General features: G+C 35.1%; 2 protein-coding genes across 15 annotated transcripts in view; one reads left to right on the forward strand and one right to left on the reverse strand.

Annotated features, from left to right (window-relative positions):
- LOC110092030 overlaps positions 1-4,034 on the forward strand; it is an 83,579-nt gene extending 79,545 nt beyond the window's left edge. The window contains exons 25-30 of the mRNA XM_020816375.2: positions 1,408-1,566; positions 1,645-1,929; positions 2,023-2,238; positions 2,333-2,385; positions 2,585-2,693; positions 3,241-4,034. Of these exons, the coding sequence (XP_020672034.1) occupies positions 1,408-1,566; positions 1,645-1,929; positions 2,023-2,238; positions 2,333-2,385; positions 2,585-2,693; positions 3,241-3,591 (1,173 nt within the window). The 3' untranslated portion in view covers positions 3,592-4,034. The remainder of the gene's footprint in view (positions 1-1,407; positions 1,567-1,644; positions 1,930-2,022; positions 2,239-2,332; positions 2,386-2,584; positions 2,694-3,240) is intronic.
- A 660-nt stretch (positions 4,035-4,694) lies between these two features.
- On the reverse strand, positions 4,695-17,968 carry LOC110092032. Of its 14 annotated transcripts, none has more exons than XM_028693703.1 (6): positions 17,800-17,968; positions 16,108-16,231; positions 6,639-6,770; positions 6,094-6,206; positions 5,119-5,581; positions 4,695-4,979 (listed from the first exon to the last, which is right to left on the reverse strand). In XM_028693703.1, the coding sequence occupies exons 1-5, from the start codon at positions 17,935-17,937 to the stop codon at positions 5,510-5,512; spliced, it is 579 nt and encodes a 192-aa protein (XP_028549536.1). In that variant the 5' UTR covers positions 17,938-17,968; the 3' UTR covers positions 4,695-4,979; positions 5,119-5,509. The 14 variants fall into 14 exon arrangements, with proteins under 14 accessions (XP_028549536.1, XP_028549544.1, XP_028549534.1 ...); XM_028693711.1 differs by having other exon boundaries at positions 6,090-6,206; XM_028693701.1 differs by having other exon boundaries at positions 6,094-6,212.
- Between the last annotated feature and the right edge of the window lie 326 nt (positions 17,969-18,294).

An 18,294-nucleotide genomic window follows, 5' to 3' on the forward strand; every position in this document is an offset into this window, starting at 1 on the left:
TTTCCTTAGAATTTGATTGAACAACTTGGGCTTCTACCAATTTACGGATCATCTCTTCCATTCCCCCAAATCTCTCCTCTAAGGTTGAGAATTTTCCCTCCAACGACGAAAGTTTCTCCCCCACTTCCTCCTTCCATTGGCTCATCTCCCCCTCCAAAACTTCTATCAACAAGAGAAAGAAACTAAGGAGGCTAAGAGAAAACTCAAATCTTGCATAACCCTAGAAATCCCCCCTTAATCCCTACTTATAGCAAGCAAAAGACCCAACCAAACCCACTAGTTGGCTGCCCAAACTGAACCGCCCAGCTCAGGCTAGACCTGAGCCAAACCGGTCCAGAAATGGACCGGTTCCGCTCAAGCCGATCGGCCCCGTCCCGCTCCGCGTCCCTGCTTCGGCAGATCGAACGGCGCGGTGCCCATTCCGGCTGCTTCCGCGCGCCGCGGGGTAGCCGGCCCGCCCTCTGCCGGTCGGCGTCGGCGGTGGCCCGCATCACAGTGGTGATGAGGTTGGGAGGTGGGGCTAACACAAGGAAGGGAGGTGATGGTGGCCATCGGGTATGGAGGAAGGAGGGGAGCTCGGGTGTGGAGATTAGGGGAAGAAGACGGCTGCTTCCGCGCGCCGCGGGGTAGCCGGCCCTCCCTCTGCCGGTCGGCGTCGGCGGTGGCCCGCATCACAGTGGTGATGAGGTTGGGAGGTGGGGCTAACACAAGGAAGGGAGGTGATGGTGGCCATCGGGTATGGAGGAAGGAGGGGAGCTCGGGTGTGGAGATTAGGGGAAGAAGAAGAAGAGATCGAGGAAAAACCAAGAGCTCACCCACTGGGGCTGTTGGGTACTTCAATTGAGCCTCTCCTAGGCTTCACCACTCTAAAACTCACAAAGAGATCCAAAATCAAAGTTGAAATTTCATATCAATATTCCTCCTCCCAAATATAATAGAAATGACGTATATATAGGTCTCATCAAAAAGAAAAGAAAAAAAAAGAATAAAATACCCTCGGGATTACAACATCAAATGACCACCCATAAGGGTAAAACAGTAAAAACTGAAAATAAAATAAACTACTACATAAATGACAAAAAAATATAAGCTCCTAATCTTAGCTGTCGATCTGCGGTGTCTCCAATGATACACGTGTTGAAATCTCTAACGATGTCGTCATCAGTCAAGCTTTCACGAAGCAAACTCCAATTAGTTGGTATTATATTGGTGCTACTGCTGCAGCTGCTGAGATAATTGTTATAAACATCACAGTAATAGTGTGGTGGAAGTTCAGTGGTTCCATTCAATCTTTTTTTCTCAAACTTTTCTCTCTAACTCGTTTGAATTTTGATCAAAGAAGCCATTGCATAAAAGAAGTCATTGCACCTAATTATATGTCTATCTAATTATATATTTATCTTGCAGATGATTCTTTATTTAGCGGAAGCCAGTAGACACCTGAGTTGTACTGATCTATTCAAAGAGCCTTCAAAATATGCTTGGTCTGATTTTTATGAAGATCATTTCATTGTGCCATACCAAAGGATTGTTCTGGTAACAAGCAAGCGTGTCATGCTACTTCAGGTTAGGTTGCAATTATTTTTAGAATTGTTTGGATCCATTGATAGTTTCTACTATAATAATCAGTCTTTTTTTTTCTAGTCTTTATCACTTGAAAAATTGGATAGAAAACCCTCAAAGATTGTTTGGGATGTGCCTTGGGAAGAGCTTCTGGCACTAGAATTAGCCAAAGCAGGTCATAATAAGCCATCACATTTGATCATCCATCTCAAGCACTTTAGGAAGTCAGAAAGCTTTGTACGAGTTGTCAGGTGCAATGTAGATGAAGAGGAAGGACAAGAACCTCAAGCTGTTATGATTTGTAGTTGCATACGGAGAATGTGGAAAGCTGCTCGCCAATCTGATTTGGAAGTCCTGACTTTGAAGGTTCGCTTTCCATTTAAAATGCTTCCATAAGAATGACTGGCATAGTTCATGGAGAATTTGCTATACTGAATCATGAAATAAATGAATGAACAGGTTCCTTCAAGCCAGCGCCATGTCCAATTTGCCTGGGATGAATCAAACGGGAGGGATTCCTATAAAAGCATTAAACCTATGATCAAACCAAGAGGACTCTCTTCGGCTGGTTCACTTTCTGATGAGATGAGATTCAAGAAGCATTGTGTGAATTTTCGGAAGATATGGAGCAGTGAACAAGAATATAAAAGTAGATGTACATTATTTCCAAAGCAGGTAGCATTCAAAAAGTTTAAAATCTCTTTTGAGCTCTGTCCCATTCATCTTCAATCACTAATCGTTTCACCTCCTATTTACAATGATTATTCAGGTTGTTGATGATGGTACCATATGCAGCATTTGGAGACCTTTTTGTCCAAATGGGTATTTTTTTTTTTCTTCTTTTTCTATTTTCTATCCAAATGGGTAAATTAACCTTCAGACTCAAGCTTCAGTAGGGCTTGAGTCTGACGTGATGCTCTTATTATTCCGGTAATACTTAAAGCAAATGCCCGTATTGTAAGCTGTTTAAGTTATTTGATTTCATATTGTCTGCATCTAAGTGTGGGATGACTTTTTATAGATATGTTTCTGTTGGGGATGTGGCTCATATAGGAAATCATCAACCTCATGTAGCGGCAATCTACAGGGAATCTGCTGGAAACTTCTCGCTCCCTGTGGGTTATGACCTAGTGAGTATTTCCTATCCACCCTCTGTACCGGCGCAATCTTTTTAAGATTTCTACCATGTCATTTTGCAGTAAAAAGCTTTTTTTTAGTTTGTCTTTGACTTAGTAAATACCCCGCATGAAATTAATTTTTGCTCAATAGAAAGTACACACTACCACTAACAACAACAAAAACAACCAGACTAACCCCTTTAGAATGAGGGAAAAATTATTGTGTGGAGGCAGGATGCTGAACATCGCCCGGAGACCAACCAGAATGTGTCACGTCAGCGGTACCGAGCGAAGGGGTGACATGGCGCATATTGATTGGTCTCCAGACGGCATTCGGTGTCTGCATAGAATGATTAATGAGAAGCTAGAGGTCATCAGCTGGATTTGATCTTTCATGTTTCAGTTTCTTCATATTTTAACTGGAAAATCATTAGAAAGTATTATTTATCTGTTCAATATCGACAATCAAGCGCAATATCCATTATTTGAGATAAAAAGTTTCTTGTAGCTTAACTTGATATTTCTCAAGTATTTCAGAGTAATTCACTTCATTTTCCAGGTATGGAGGAACTGTTCCAATGACTACAATTCACCTTTGTCCATTTGGCTTCCAAGACCTCCAGATGGGTTCATTGCAGTTGGCTGTGTAGCAGTTTCTGATTTTGAGGAGCCCCCACTTGATTCTGCATATTGCGTAAGTGCGGAATTGGCAATAGAGACAGAATTTGAAGAACAAATGGTGTGGAGTGCTCCAGATTCTTATCCGTGGGCTTGCTACATTTATCAAGTGCACAGCGAAGCGCTTCAGTTCATTGCGCTCCGTCAGCTAAAAGAAGAATCCGACTGGAAACCCATGAGAGTTTCTCAACATGATCTCCCACAGTTGTCAGAAGCTTCAGCAGATCAATAGATGAATTCAACACATACAAGATATGGCTTGAATCGATTGATTGATGTTCGTAAACGTATATTGGCGTGCACCGGAAATGTTTTGAACGTACATGTTTTAGGTTTCGTTTGATTCCCCCTGCATTTTTTTCATTCTTAAACGGAGTATTACAACGGAGAAGTAAAATTTTTTTTCTTCTCAAATCGGCGAAAATACAGAGGTATAGCAAAAGGTCTTTTGAAAAAGTTGTGGAAACAAACATTAAAATAGTAAAAATTTCACCAATTGAAATGACAACCAAAGGAAGCCTTAGAAATCAAGGCAAAGAGGACTGCCTAGTTATTTTTTTATTGATGGCGGTTGGCTCGGAATATTTTTTGTGTGATATATATGTATAATTCCTTCTGGCTCCATATTATGGGAATTGGGCATTTTCTTTTGAGCATATAATTCATTTTTGTGCATTGGCCGTTATTCTTTGAGTTTCCTTTCTGTATTTTCTGCATCTGTGAGTGTAAACTTCTCACGCAAAATTTATAGTTTAGGTCCGTTTGAATGATTAAGGTGAGATGTTTGATGACTCAATGATGCTTGATTGCGATGTTTTTTTGTGGCAAGCCCTAGCTTAGTTATATCTCTTCCTAAGCATTAGCTGAGATTGCTAATGCTTCGGGGGCGCCATCAGGTCAGGGTTAGTACAAACTCTAAGTGAAACATATTTATAATATTTTTAAATAAGAGGCTCACAAGCTAAAAGAATATAAGAGTTTAATAGAAGATTAATTAAGTAAAAAGAGTATATTTAAGAAATTTTAAAGCTATGTCTTATTTTCTTAAGTAAATGCAAAATAAAGTAGACATTCTAGTGAAATATTTTATAAATATAAAATTTATAATTTGTATATATATAGTTAGAGCTTTAAACCCCTATTTCTAATGAATTTTTATTTTATTTGAAGATAGATAACATCAAAAGTCTAGCAAAATATTTTATATCTTTATTGTTGGGATACAACAGATTTTTTTTTCCTTTCATTTTTTAATCAAAGAGAGAGAGTAATTACAAATTTTGAATTCATAAAGATAAAAGAAAATTACTATAGAGAAAGACTGGCTCTAAATAATCCAATAAAATGGCATCATAGAGGAGGACAACTTAGCAATAAATGTCATCCAAAAACATTACAAGCAACGCTATCTTGTACTTACATTGAAAGTAACTTAACAAAAAAAAGGAAGAAATGGGAAGCACAGAAGAGCCCCTAATTAAAAGAAAATTAACTAGTGATCTACGAACTGAGGGTTGCTTCAGCATCCATCTCTTTAGCCTTTTTCTTTAGGGCAGCAGAAGCAAAAGTATCAGTAAGCACCGTCGTTGATTTCAACATAGCATTCATAAAGACGACTGCCTAAAATATTACAACAACAACAACAACAACATCAAGCCTTTATCCCACTACGTGGGGTCGGATCATCAACAACAATAAAAATATAAATTAAATTCAAAAAATTATATATAATCTAAATTAAATTTAATTGAATGATTACCTCTTCTTGACCAAATTCAACGTCCACCACCTCCACACGTCTGTTCTCAGGTAGGTGATCAAGAACATATTGTTCACGTAATAGCATTACTTTTAAATCATCCGTAATCAAATATCTCACACCGATGGTCTTCTCATTTTTTACAACCAACATAGGAAATGGAGAAGGAGAGGAAGAAATGATACTTTTTTGTTTAGAAATATCAGGCTGAAGAGGGCTGTTTCCGAAGATTTTTTTAATTTCTTTTAAGCTATTGTGAAGGTTTCCTATAGAGCATATTGGAATTTCCGGTGATATGAGATCAGAAGAATGGCTTGATGAGGTACATAAAAGCTTGACCAAAAACAACACGAAGTCTGATCCAACATAAGCAAAAAACACTTTGTTCAATTCAGTGTTCATAAAGAGCTTTATAATCATTCTTGAGTTCTCTTGCTCCAGTGTCCAACTTGTGTTGTAATATCTAACAAAATAATAATAATTTTTAATAAAGAAAAGCAGAAAAAAAAATACAAAGATTCCTTAAATCTTCTTGATCAGTTACAATAAAATTATCGTGCCGGATGTTGTTCAGGAGAAAATTTCATGTAAAAATCATGAGAATTGTGAATTTCGTTACCTTTTATGTTAATGATTTTATGAAAAGTCTTTTATGTTAAAGAATTTTTGGCGTAACCATGATTTTCTGAGGTAATAAACATTGGATTTTACATTAAAGTTTCATTTGGATGACTTTTTTAATGTTTCTTAAGGAAATTTATTAGTACAAAAATTAAAATTTTGTACTAAAAAATTATTTTAAAATGCAGTAAAAAACTTACATAAATAAATCCTAATTTAGAAAAAAAATTTAAAAAGTAAAAGAGCTGTGCACTTGTGCTTTCTTCTGATTTTAGTCTATATATTTGTGGCATTATTTTTCGTTCAAATCTATGGCGGAGATACAGGTAGAGAGAGAGAGAGAGAGAGACCTACGAAACTGCTTGAGGGTGAAGAACATCCGGATAGTTTGTGATTTGACAACGCGTGCCATGTGTGAAGGATGAAACACACCAATTTGAGGAAGATGAATGGTGCGTTTGGTACGGCTGTAGCTGTCAATAAAACAGGTTTTGAAATTATTGTATAGAAAGCTACTTTATGAAATTGTTGTATATAAATCATTATATTTTATTTGGATAGAATAACTATAGAACTATTGTGTTGCATCTGAGTGGAAACAAACTACCATGATACCCTTATATGTATATTGATGAAAGAAAAAATTTTAAAAGATAATTTTTTTAAAAAAAATGTATATAATAACCAAATAGCAATTCTAAATCAAAATTATGTCCACTTTTACAAAATATTTTTACGAATTTTAAATATCAAAGAACTCCAAATTTTTTTTATATTTTTTATCAGTGATTTACACGCACGATCTTGTAAACTTTTTACGAATTTACTATTTAGACTTATCGAAGAAGTAAAAGCGTGATTTAGTCGAAGAAGATAGAGCGCTAGAGAAAGATCGTTACCTTCACGACCAGATGCAAGGCGGTCGGTGAGCTGGATGGGTGGGTTCAGGCCGTCCACCAGGAGAGAAGCAAGAAGGTCCGGCGGGCTGGAGGGAGGCTTTCGGTGAAGTGAGGTGCTTTCGAAAAGAAAAACTGCCAAATAAGAGGAGAAGAATACTTTTTCATTTAAGGCAATAAATACTATAATTAATGCTACTTACCTAAACCCTAAATTAGTCTATAGGAAACGGCTCGAAGAAGACGAGAGGGGTGGATTCAATTTCATTACCGTAACCAACGGTTGATTACAAAGGAAATTAAAAAAAAAATTATTATTGTAAATGGCAATAGAGAGGGATGTCATATTCAGATTGCCACGTTAGCGCTATGTAAATTTTAAAATAATTTTAATTAAAACGTAACACTCATTTTGTTATTAATAAAATATTGAATATAACAGGTGAAATTAAAGCCTAAGATCTTATTTGAATGATAGAATGGAAGGTTAGGATTATATTTTGAAGGAAACTCAAACAATTTTTATAATAGTAGTATATATAAAATCACTAACGTTGGGATTATATAATTTGCACTAGCACACGTAAAAATCCCAATAAATATTATAAATTCATAATAAATGTTTAAAAATACAAGGACAAAGACCAACTTCATTCACAACAACAACAATAAGCCTTTATCCCACTATCTGGAGTCGACTATACTCTTTTTCTCCATTGTGTTATGTTAAGAGTCAAATCTCATATAAATCTAATAAAGAAATATCATTTTTAATATTTTATAACCAAATCTTTTTTGGTCTTTCTCAACCTTTTTAACATATGTCAAATATAATACATCTATTTTCCTAACCGGGTCATCGGAAGACCACTGTTTTATGTGACCAAATCATCTAAGACAACTCTCCCTAATCTTATCTTGCACTGCACCTACTCCAATCTTTTCACGTATATGTTCTCTTTGTATCATATCTCTAAGAGTAAAGCCACGCATCCATTTGAGCATCCTCATCTTTGTAACACTTAACTTAATATTATGATTCTCTTTTCATGGCCAACATTCTGCACCATAAAATATTGCAGGTCTCACTATCATCTTATAAAATTTTTCTTTAAGTTTGAGAGGAACTTTTCAATCACAGAACAAGCCAAATGCATTCCTCCACTTCAACCATCCAACTTGAATTCAACTAATACAACCCAAAATAAAAACCAAGATACAACTTTAAAATCAAAGAGTAGAGAAAGCCATGCTAGAGGGAACAAACCCGAACAAGCACAAAATCAAAACTAGAAAGAATATCTAGTAAAAACAAAAAACAGAACTAGCATCTAAAGAGCAATCCCAAAATTGGACTCAAAATGTCCCAAAGAAAAAATCCATTTGTCAATCAAAGAGATGCAAAATGGTCACAAACTTTGAAGTCATAAAACGTTCAAAAATAACCATAATAAATAAAAAATATTGGTTCAAAAATAACCTATTATCAAATCATTAAAAGATAATAAATTCAACTTCGCCACCTTCTATTATATATGATCCAACCACCTATCTCATCTACGACACCTATTATTTCCCAAACAAATTCCACTTTGTCTATCAATCATTCCACGCAACCCCCAGCTCCTCCGCAAGCAACTGTATCTCGACATCCCATGGTAACAAGAAGTCAAGCGGGATCCCTAAAGCCTTGCAAACGTCTCAACCTCATTCATCAGTAAAACACTATCAACGACCAATCACCCCCTACCACGTATATTGATGCGGCAAAACATTTTGAGTGGCATAAAGCCATGGCTCATGAATTATTTGCGCTTCAAAAGCAAGGCACATGAAGCTTCCACCACCTCCTAATGCATCCATCCTCAGATGCAAGTGGACCTATAGAACTAAACTTCTTTCTGACGTACCCATCACCTGTTTTAAAGCTCATCTTGTTGCTCTAGGCAACATACAATAATATGGCATAGACAACGAATAAACATTCAGTCCAGTTGCTAAGCTTCCCACCATTCAAACTATTCTCACTATAGCGCCATATCACGGTTGGCCACCCATCCAACAACTAGATGTTGAAAATGCCTTCCTGCACGGAACTCTCTCTGAAACCGTCTACATGTTTCAACCTAAAGGCTTCGAAGACTCCTCACATCCTAATCATGTATGTTTTTTTTATAAAGCCTTTACGGTCTAAAAAAGCACCGTGCCTGTGGTACTACACTTTCATTGTACATCTCATTTCTCTTGGATTCTCCCATAGTAAATCGGATCCATCCCTTCTAATTCTGAATCAGCCCAATTCTACAATCCTCCTTATATATGTTGATGATATTCTCATCACCGGCAACAACTCTTCGGCTATTTCCCATCTTCTACAAAAATTACGCTTAAATGTGCCATGAAACACCTTGGAACCGCCCACTCCTTTCCGGATAGTTTGTGAATTGACATCGCGTGCCATGCGTGAAGGATGAAACACACCAATTTGAGGAAAACGAAGGGTGCGTTTGGTACGACTGCAGCTGTCAATAAAACAGGTTTTGAAATTATTGTATAGAAAGCTACTTTATGAAATTGTGGTATATAAATCATTATATTTTATTTGGATAGAATAACTATGGAACTATTGTGTTACATCTGTGTGGATACAAACTACCTTGATACCCTTATATGTATATTGATGAAAGAAAATTTTTTAAAAGATAATTTTTTTAAAAAAAATGTATATAATAACCAACTAGCAATTCTAAATCTAAATTATGTCCACTTTTACAAAATATTTTTATGAATTTTAAATATCAAAGAACTCCTAATTTTTCTAAACAATGTAATATCATACTTTAAAACAATCTAAGAAAAATTATAATATCTTATATGACTTAAATTTATTTTTTATAAATAATAATATAACTCTGATAAATTTAAAGGTTTTAATTTAAAAAAAATAAGTATTTAATCTCATAACTTTGAACAAATTATAAACCTATTTCTCTAAATTACAACTATGAATTCATACCGAATTGAAATAGTTTGAAATCAATAATAAATTGTTACATAATTATCATTAATCTACTTTGAACAATTGCTTGCCTTTCAGCTATATAAATTTTAGTTATGGTGTTTAATTTTTTTTATTTTAAATAAAGTTTACAAGTTTCAGATGTATCTTATACAAACTTGAACTAATTTTCAAACAATATTTGCAAAGTTTCAACTGTATGTACAATTTGTCGCTTCAAACAAAGTTACTAAAAAACTGCTTCAAACAAATTAAATTGATATCCATTTGAACTTTTGTCTTCATTATATATTTATATTTGATGAAATTATGGACTTGCAGCATTTGAAATGCAGGAATATATGGCTCCATTATTCTGTAAGAAAATTTTCATATGAACTGGAATAGCTGTAATTTCTATATTTGTAAAGTTCTGAGTTTAGTTGCTTCTTTATCATTCCTTATGGCATAAAAATGATAGCAATACAGGATGACCGAAGGTGGGACCAGAAATCAAAAAATGTGGGTTATAATACTTGCTACATAAAACTCTAAAAAGTCATCTCCATACCTAATCAAATGATCTGAAGAGAAGGATGTTCCTACAAGAAGTACAAAATAAAAAAAGTAAAGCTTTACTTACATTTCACTATGATCTTTTAAAACATATGAACCATTCCGCTAGTTAAATATGTGTACAATCACGTCTAATTCATCTCATCCAACAAAATAAAAAATTCAGGATGGAGGTTTGTTAACTGTTATGTATCTCTAACAATTAGCAGTATAGCCTAATGTTATAAAATTTTGCATATTGATTTTTCTCCTTTGAAGTAGAGTCCAACGGCTGTACCAAGCTGTAGGTGTAAATTTGCTGTTTACAACAGATTGAAATCAAATGGCATACGTAATTGGTACACCAAAACTTGGATTGCAATGGAGTTACAAATTCAGCTGTCAGTGGATTGCTCAGTACAGCAGATGAACTTTGATTCAAAACAGTTTCAACAACGAGACCATTAACAAACACACTAGCAGCAATCTTAAGGCAGCAAGTAGTTTAAAAAAAGGATAAATGATTTCAGTAGCAATGATTGCTTTAAAAAAATTATGATATTGGCATTATGTAATCATACTAGCCGAATAAATCAAAGAATCTACAACTACAATTTTCACATGAATTGCAGAGACTAAAATTAATAAAATAAATTTGACATAAAACGAGAAAGACATCTCATGAAACAAAAATAAACCATCATCACGTGCATATATATGTTTGATCCATCAACAAACAACTTTTAGATAACATTAAACAAAATAGAAGACATATGGAAGAAGATAGAAGCGCAGTTTAGACGAAGAAGATAGAAGCGGTAGAGAAAGATCGTTACCCTAAATCCTAAACGAGACCATTACCAAACACATTAGCAGAAATCATAAGGCAGCAAGTAGTTTAAAAAAGGGATAAATGATTTCAGCAGCAATGATTGCTTCAAAAAAATTATGATATTGGCATTATGTAATCATACCAGCCGAATAAATCAAAGAATCTACAACTACAATTTTCACATGAACCGAGAAAGACATCTTAAAATAAAAATAAACCATCATCAGGTACATATATATGTTTGATCCATCAATTAACCAGCAACTCTTAGATAACCTTAAACAAAATAGATGAAGAAGAAGAAGCGTTGCCTTAAATGGCCTAAATGTCCCAAAAAAAAAAAGGAGATAGAAGCGCGGTTTAGACGAAGAAGATAGAGCGCTAGAGAAAGATCGTTACCTTCACGACCAGATGAGATGCAAGGCGGAGGGTGAGCTGGGTGAGAGTGGGTTCAGGCCGGCCACCAGGCGGGATGCAAGAAGGTCCGGCTGCTGGAGGGAGGACTTCGGCGAAGTGAGGTGCTTTGGAAGAGAAAACCTGACATATAAGAGGAGAAGAAAACTTTTTTCATTTAAGGAAATAAATATTATAATTAATGCTACTTACCGATCCTATTAGTCTATAGGAAACGGCGCGAAGAGGAGGACTGGATTCAATTTAATTGCCGTAACTAGAAATTGAGTATAGAAATCAGAAACGTTATTACTGTAGATGGCAATAGAGAGGGATGCCAGGCTGCCACGTTAGTGCTATTTAAATTTAAAAAATAATTTAAATTAAAACCCTGAGCTCCACCGGACCACCACTTGAGACCTTGAGCTTTGACAGACCATCACCTGACACTCAGAGTTCCGTTGGACCACCACCTGATGCCCGGTGTTCTGCCAAACCCCACCACCTTACACCCGAAATTCTGTCAGACTAATACCCAACCCCGGGGTTCTATCAAACCACTACCCAACACCTGAATTCTGTAACAACGCATGACGCCGAAGTTCTACCAAACCACCATCGGGCTACCAACTCACGCCCGAATTTCCAAGTAACTCCATACTTCCGACGGATCACCAAGTGACGCCAGATTTTCATCTCCGTTTGTCACAAGATTTCAATCATTCGATTGTCATTTGTAATCTAATCGCCCTTAGGAACGAGTCAGACCACTGTAGTTTCTCTAATTCCGATGGAATCATTTTTTAACTTGACCAAGCCCCGTGATTTTTTCCTTTTCCAGGGTTTTCCACATAAAAAATCATGTGTTCTCTGCATGTGACCTGAATATTCATACAACGCTACGACGTAGGATTATAATTCTATCGCCGCGTATATTCTAGCCTGCAACATATATAAATATAAAATTGAATATTAAAAATAATTTAGTTGAAATTATACTTGTATAAATGACAAAATTAAAATATGAAAAAAATATTAATATTAAATTTATCATTTCGGATAATAAGATAAATCTAAATAAAAAAGAAAAAAAAAAGAAATCTATTCAATCAAAATTTGGAGCTAGGCTTATAAATTATAATTATGGCAATGTTTCTTAATTTAGAATAAGATAGAATTAATGTAAATAAATTATAAAATAAATCAAAATTTATCACATAAAAATATATTAAAAAAGCATATAAGCCTATTGTCAAACTTTTTATTGGAGAAACTATTGTCAAACATTTTATTTTATATACTTTTTATTTTTTGTTTTTTGAAATTATATCCATATAGAGAAGTACCGCTCGCAGAAAGAGCTGAGATTTTAAGAAAATTGCAATAGGAATTCAATTCCAGTTCTGTTAAAAAATTTTCCTGTATATAAATCGATTGGTTGCCACCGTGCAAATCTATTACAACAATTGAAGCTTTTTGAAAGATAGAGAAACAAGGAAAATGTTTGTAGTCCAATAGGTGATGAACCTCCCATATAGATATTTTCCTTCTACTAAATCACATGTTAATCTAACTTAGTAGTTGGAGATAATGGGGGCATGCATTAACTTATTCTACTAGAAGTTTTTTCTGTGCGAGAAACTACATAATTCCGCTAATTTCTTCTCAAAAGCTCCTATTTCTGCTTCTTGAATGTCTCTTTTAAGCGAATTTTTATTCCTTCAGGTTACCTGATGTAGCTTTACGTCAGGTAGCCTATAATATGTCGCCACGTGTTTTTACTCTTTACCGCGCGGCCCGACGACCCAACTCGGACCGGAATCCGGGATTACTATGTTCGCGTATTGCTCGGTATAGGCTCGGTATTGCTAGGTATTACTTAGTATTGCTTGACAATAACGAGAAATGCAGCTATGTGAAGACCAATACCGAGCAATACCGAGTATACCTAAAAGAACTCGGTATTGCTCGGTATATGCTAGGTATTGGTCTTCACAGAATGATATTTTTTATTTTTGTTGAGCAAAATCGACCAATACCTAGCAATACCGAGCTACGCAAACTCTCGGGTCAGTTCCAGGTCGGGTCGTCGAGCCGCGCGGTAAAGAGTAAGAGTACGTGACGACATATTATAGGCTACCTAACGTAGAGCTACATCAGGTAACCTAACGGAATAAAAATTTCTTTTACGCATCAAATATGTTGGGTATTTACATTTCTTCACTTCATTAACATAGAATTTGATTGTCAGAGGAGGAAATTGCAAAGTTTATATTAGTTGTCTTCCAAATGGTGCATTTCTTTTCTTGTCATATTTTTATATGTTAAATACAATTATTCTCAAAGTTATTCACTTCTTAATATGGCCACATTTGTTGTTAAGAAGTTTGTTTCTACATTTTGTTTCTTATAGCTGATTAAGGAATGGCTGGAGAATGCTAAAGCTTTTGACAACTTCAAGTTGCAGTTTGACGATTTATCCACAAAACTCCAATGAGCAGACAATAAAATAAAATTTTATTACAAGTTTAATATTTCCCACGGGCTATGCATTTATTGTCATGTTTACAGAACTTTGATTGTGATGGGCTAGAATAAAAAAAGGATGAAGAACTCCTACTTAGATTTTTGTATAGGAGTCTTCATTCAATTAAAAAAGGAAAATTAGAGGAAGAGGGAAAAAGGAGCTTCTTAATTCGATGATATTAGGCCCAACGTAACTGCCTGTCTGTCTGCTTGAGGATTTAACTTCAACTTGTTTTAAACTACTAATAAGATTTTCTACAAAACAAACCCATATTCTCGATGATAAGACATTAGAAAGTTGTCTTACTGACATATCATTATATTTAGTTAAAAACTATAAAAAATCTACTTCAACCTCAGCAAAAAACATTTTGTCTAACGTAGAGTCTTTGTTGAGTCTTGTAGAAAATTTTAACTCCAACAAGTTCATTGCCAAACTTGATTTGTAATAAAAGAGTAGATAAAGCTATGCTTGAGGGGACAAACCCGAACTAACAATAAATCAAACTAGAAAGAAGGTCTTTTAAAAAAAGAAATATTATTGACAACTAAAGAGCAATCCCAAAATTTGACTCAGAATGCCCCAGAAAAGACAACCCCAACATTACAAAATGAGACATTAAAATAATAAATTTACAAAGCGAATCGCTACCTTTCTCCGTGACTATGCAAAAAAAACTTAAATAAAAATACTTTAATGAAACATAAAAGAAACATGTCTATATTAAACACAAATATAAAAATAAACTATATTTTAGTAGGAAGTTGCATCAATAGATGTGGTAGACATCCATCTCTTTATTGACTGATCATGATTCTTTTTCTCTTCTTTGTGGGGGTAGAACAGAACACATCAGTAAGAACGGTGGATGATTCCAACGAAGCTTCAAGAATAGCCAGTCCCTAAAATATTAAAAATTAATAACACTCTCTCAAATCATAACAAAAAAAAAATTCAAAACCTTTAATTAATAATTAGTAATACCTCTTTTATGCCAACGACGACCTTCTTCAGCTCTATACCATCCACTATGCCATAATTCTCAAAAATCTTCCTAATTGAAATATCACATGGTGGCGTCACTATCAAATCGTCGGTAATCGTAAAGTAATATCCCTCTCTCACAAATCCCTTAGTGCTCTCCCCTCCATCTTCAGTTCTAGTAGAACCAGAAGAATAACTTGCGGATGGTACCACAAAGTCAACTTTCTCAGTCATCTCCAACTTGCAGATTGGGCATAAGATATTCCTCACAATAGTTATCTTGCTTTTGCAAGAATTACAGAGATAGTAAGTCGGTTCTTTAATGGCAGTAGTACCAAGAAGCAAAGGAGTCGCTAGATCAGAAATGAAAACATTGGGACTAAGTAAAGAGGACTTGGCTCTGTTTGTGACGAAATTAACTTGGTCCAAATTCTTGACGCTTTGATAAAGTTTTCCTAAAGATCCAATCTTGGATTGAGGGGAGAAAAGCTTAATTACTGTCCCTAATGGGAGCTTAAGAAGACTGAATATGAAATCTATAAACTCTTTTTGAGCACTAGCGCAGATTACTTTGGAGTTCTGAGGGTCGATGATAAGTTCGAGAATGGCTTTGGAATCTCCATCTTCCATGGCTGATGGGTGAGATGGACTGTTCGACCAAACGAATAAATTAAAATCAATTCATACATAACTAAAATCAAATTTTATTAAATTCCAAATAAAGAAATTATAAACAACAAAATAGAAAACTTTAAATACTTTAGAAACTTTAAATATTAAGAAAATTTTCATTAAATTAACAGAGCGTTCTCACTACCTTAGACTAAACACTTTAAGTATTTTAGAAATTGAAATCCATTCCTTTTCGTTTTTGCCTTAAAATAAATGTAGGATTTAAAAAGTCTTTATCATTCTAAACACCAAAAAACATGACTACTTAAAATATTAATCCTAATACTTCTTTAAAATATGATCACTTAAGATATAACAGAAATCAATAGATGTTCTGTAAATATTTCTTTAATATTTACAGTAAAAAATGTAGAAACTATTGTCAAACTTTTTATTTTATAAACAAATTTTTTTCTTATAAATGATATCCACATAGAGAGGTAGGTACCACTCGCAGAAAGAGTTGAGAGTTTAGCCGAAGAAGATAGAAGCGTTAGAGAAAGATCGTTACCTTCACGACCAGATGAGATGCAAGCAGGACGGTGAGCTGGGTGGGTGGGTTTAGGCCGGCCACCAGGCTGGATACAAGAAGGTCCGGCGGGCTGGGCCTGGTGAGGTGCTTTGGAGAAGAGAACCTGTCATATAAGAGGAGAAGAATACTTTTTCAATTATAATTAGTGCTACCTACCAATCCGCGAAGGAGGAGGAGAGGTGTGGATTCAATTTCATTGCCGTAACCAAAATCGGAAAAACTATTACTGTAGATGGCCATAAATCGGAAATGCCAGTTGCCACTTTAGTGCTATCTAAATTTAAAAACAATTTTAATTAAAACACTCATTTTGATGTTAATAAAATAGTTGAAATTAAAGCCTAAGATTTTTCTTTGAAGGATACAATGGAAGATTAGGATTATATTTTAAATGCGCCGTATGATATATTAACAATTAAATACATTAACTTAAAATAAAATAAATCTTTTTGAAGTAGGAACGCCCAGTGGGGTCTTCTGACTCTTTTCTTCCATTAAAGCAGGAAAGACCGATGTTGTCTTCATGCTACTTCCTTCAATTAAAACAGGATAACTAGAGGAAGAGGGTAAAAAGAGTCCTCTTAAACCAGTTATATCAAGCCCGGGGTAACTGCCAGGGGATGCAGTTTTAATAAACCTTAAAGAACTTAAATCAGTTCTATCAGGAGTTCTATCAGGCCCGGGGTAACTGCCTGAGGATGCAGTTCTAATAAGCTTTAAAGAACTAATAAGGTTTTCTAAATTGCAACCCCCTCTACCCGATGATAAGACATAAGAAACTTGACTTACTGCCATATCAATATATTTGGCTAAAAACTGTATAAAATCTTCTTCAACCTCAGCAAAAAACACTTTGTCTGAGTTAGGATCTTTGTTGAGTCTTATAGAAATCGGAGACTTCAACAGGTTCATTGTGAAACTTGTACTGTAATATCTTACAAAATACGTTAATTTTTAATAAACAAAAGCAATAAAAAAATATACATAGCGAAATAACATAGCTTAAGAAAACGAAACTTTGGTTACTAGAGCGGAGAAGCAACCTACAAACTTGTCTTACAGTAGGAATATCATGAAGAAGATAAACTTACAGTTAAGTGTGAACCGAACAGCGGGAGAAGAAGAAAAAGAACGCTAACTTGAACTGAAATAAAGAGAAATGTATGTTTTATTGTGTACAGTGCCTCATCTATATATATAGGCGTATAACGTAAGTTTGCTTTACAAGTGTAAAAAGCGATGAAAAAGATTTATAAGCAGAATTAGTGGATGTCAACATTACAATTTAATACATTAGGTTCATAAATGCGCCGATTGATATAAATGTCTAAATCTTTTTGACCTGTTATTTATTTACATATATCTTTGACAAATTGACCTGCAGCGAGTAGACAGAAAAAGAGTCAGGTTGGAGAATACCAAAAAAGTAGAACAAGATGTTGCAGAGCCAAAGCCACCCAGGAAGAGACATTAAAGCATCAAAGGCCTATAGTTCAACCCATCAAAGCAGTACACCAACATCTACCCTAAACTTATAGATAGACTAAAAAATAAAACCGCGTGGCATTAATTGGAGAGCAAAACCACAGATCTACCAATAGAATGAAAACGTGAGCTTTTTCCTGTCCTGAGATATAAAAGCTCCTATTGGAAATAATAAGGACGAATTACAAATCTCAACCACCAAACCAGCCAGAGGGACGAAAAAGAAGGAAGGCAGGCGGGTTCTCGCGCGAGCACTGAGCAGCTGCACTCCAGTCCCACGTCTTGGACTCTGGATTGTGAAGCAGCAGCCTGTCTGTGCGACATAAAGAGATATTGGGAACACGAAGGGTTGCGAAATATTATAGCGTGCGATTTAGTTCATTTGTGCGGTTGGATTTTGAGGAGGGCAGAACCATGCGATTTACGCCATTTGTGCGGCAGAATCAAGCGATCGCGACTTTCGACAGGACAAAATAAAATTTTATATAATATTTATTATTATTATTATATTTATTGTAGTATGTACATTTAATATAAATAAATAAATTTTTGGTACTGATGGACAGTTTGAATGAATTTAATTATCAAAACTTCCGAGACTCATTTACATTGAGATTCGTTCCCGATCACCATGAATTTTTTGCTGACTTATCAAAGCAATCTGTATATGATTCAAATTTT

This window comes from Dendrobium catenatum, unplaced genomic scaffold (genome assembly GCF_001605985.2).
Source record: "Dendrobium catenatum unplaced genomic scaffold, ASM160598v2 fragScaff_scaffold_43, whole genome shotgun sequence".
Classification (NCBI taxonomy): Eukaryota; Viridiplantae; Streptophyta; class Magnoliopsida; order Asparagales; family Orchidaceae; genus Dendrobium; species Dendrobium catenatum.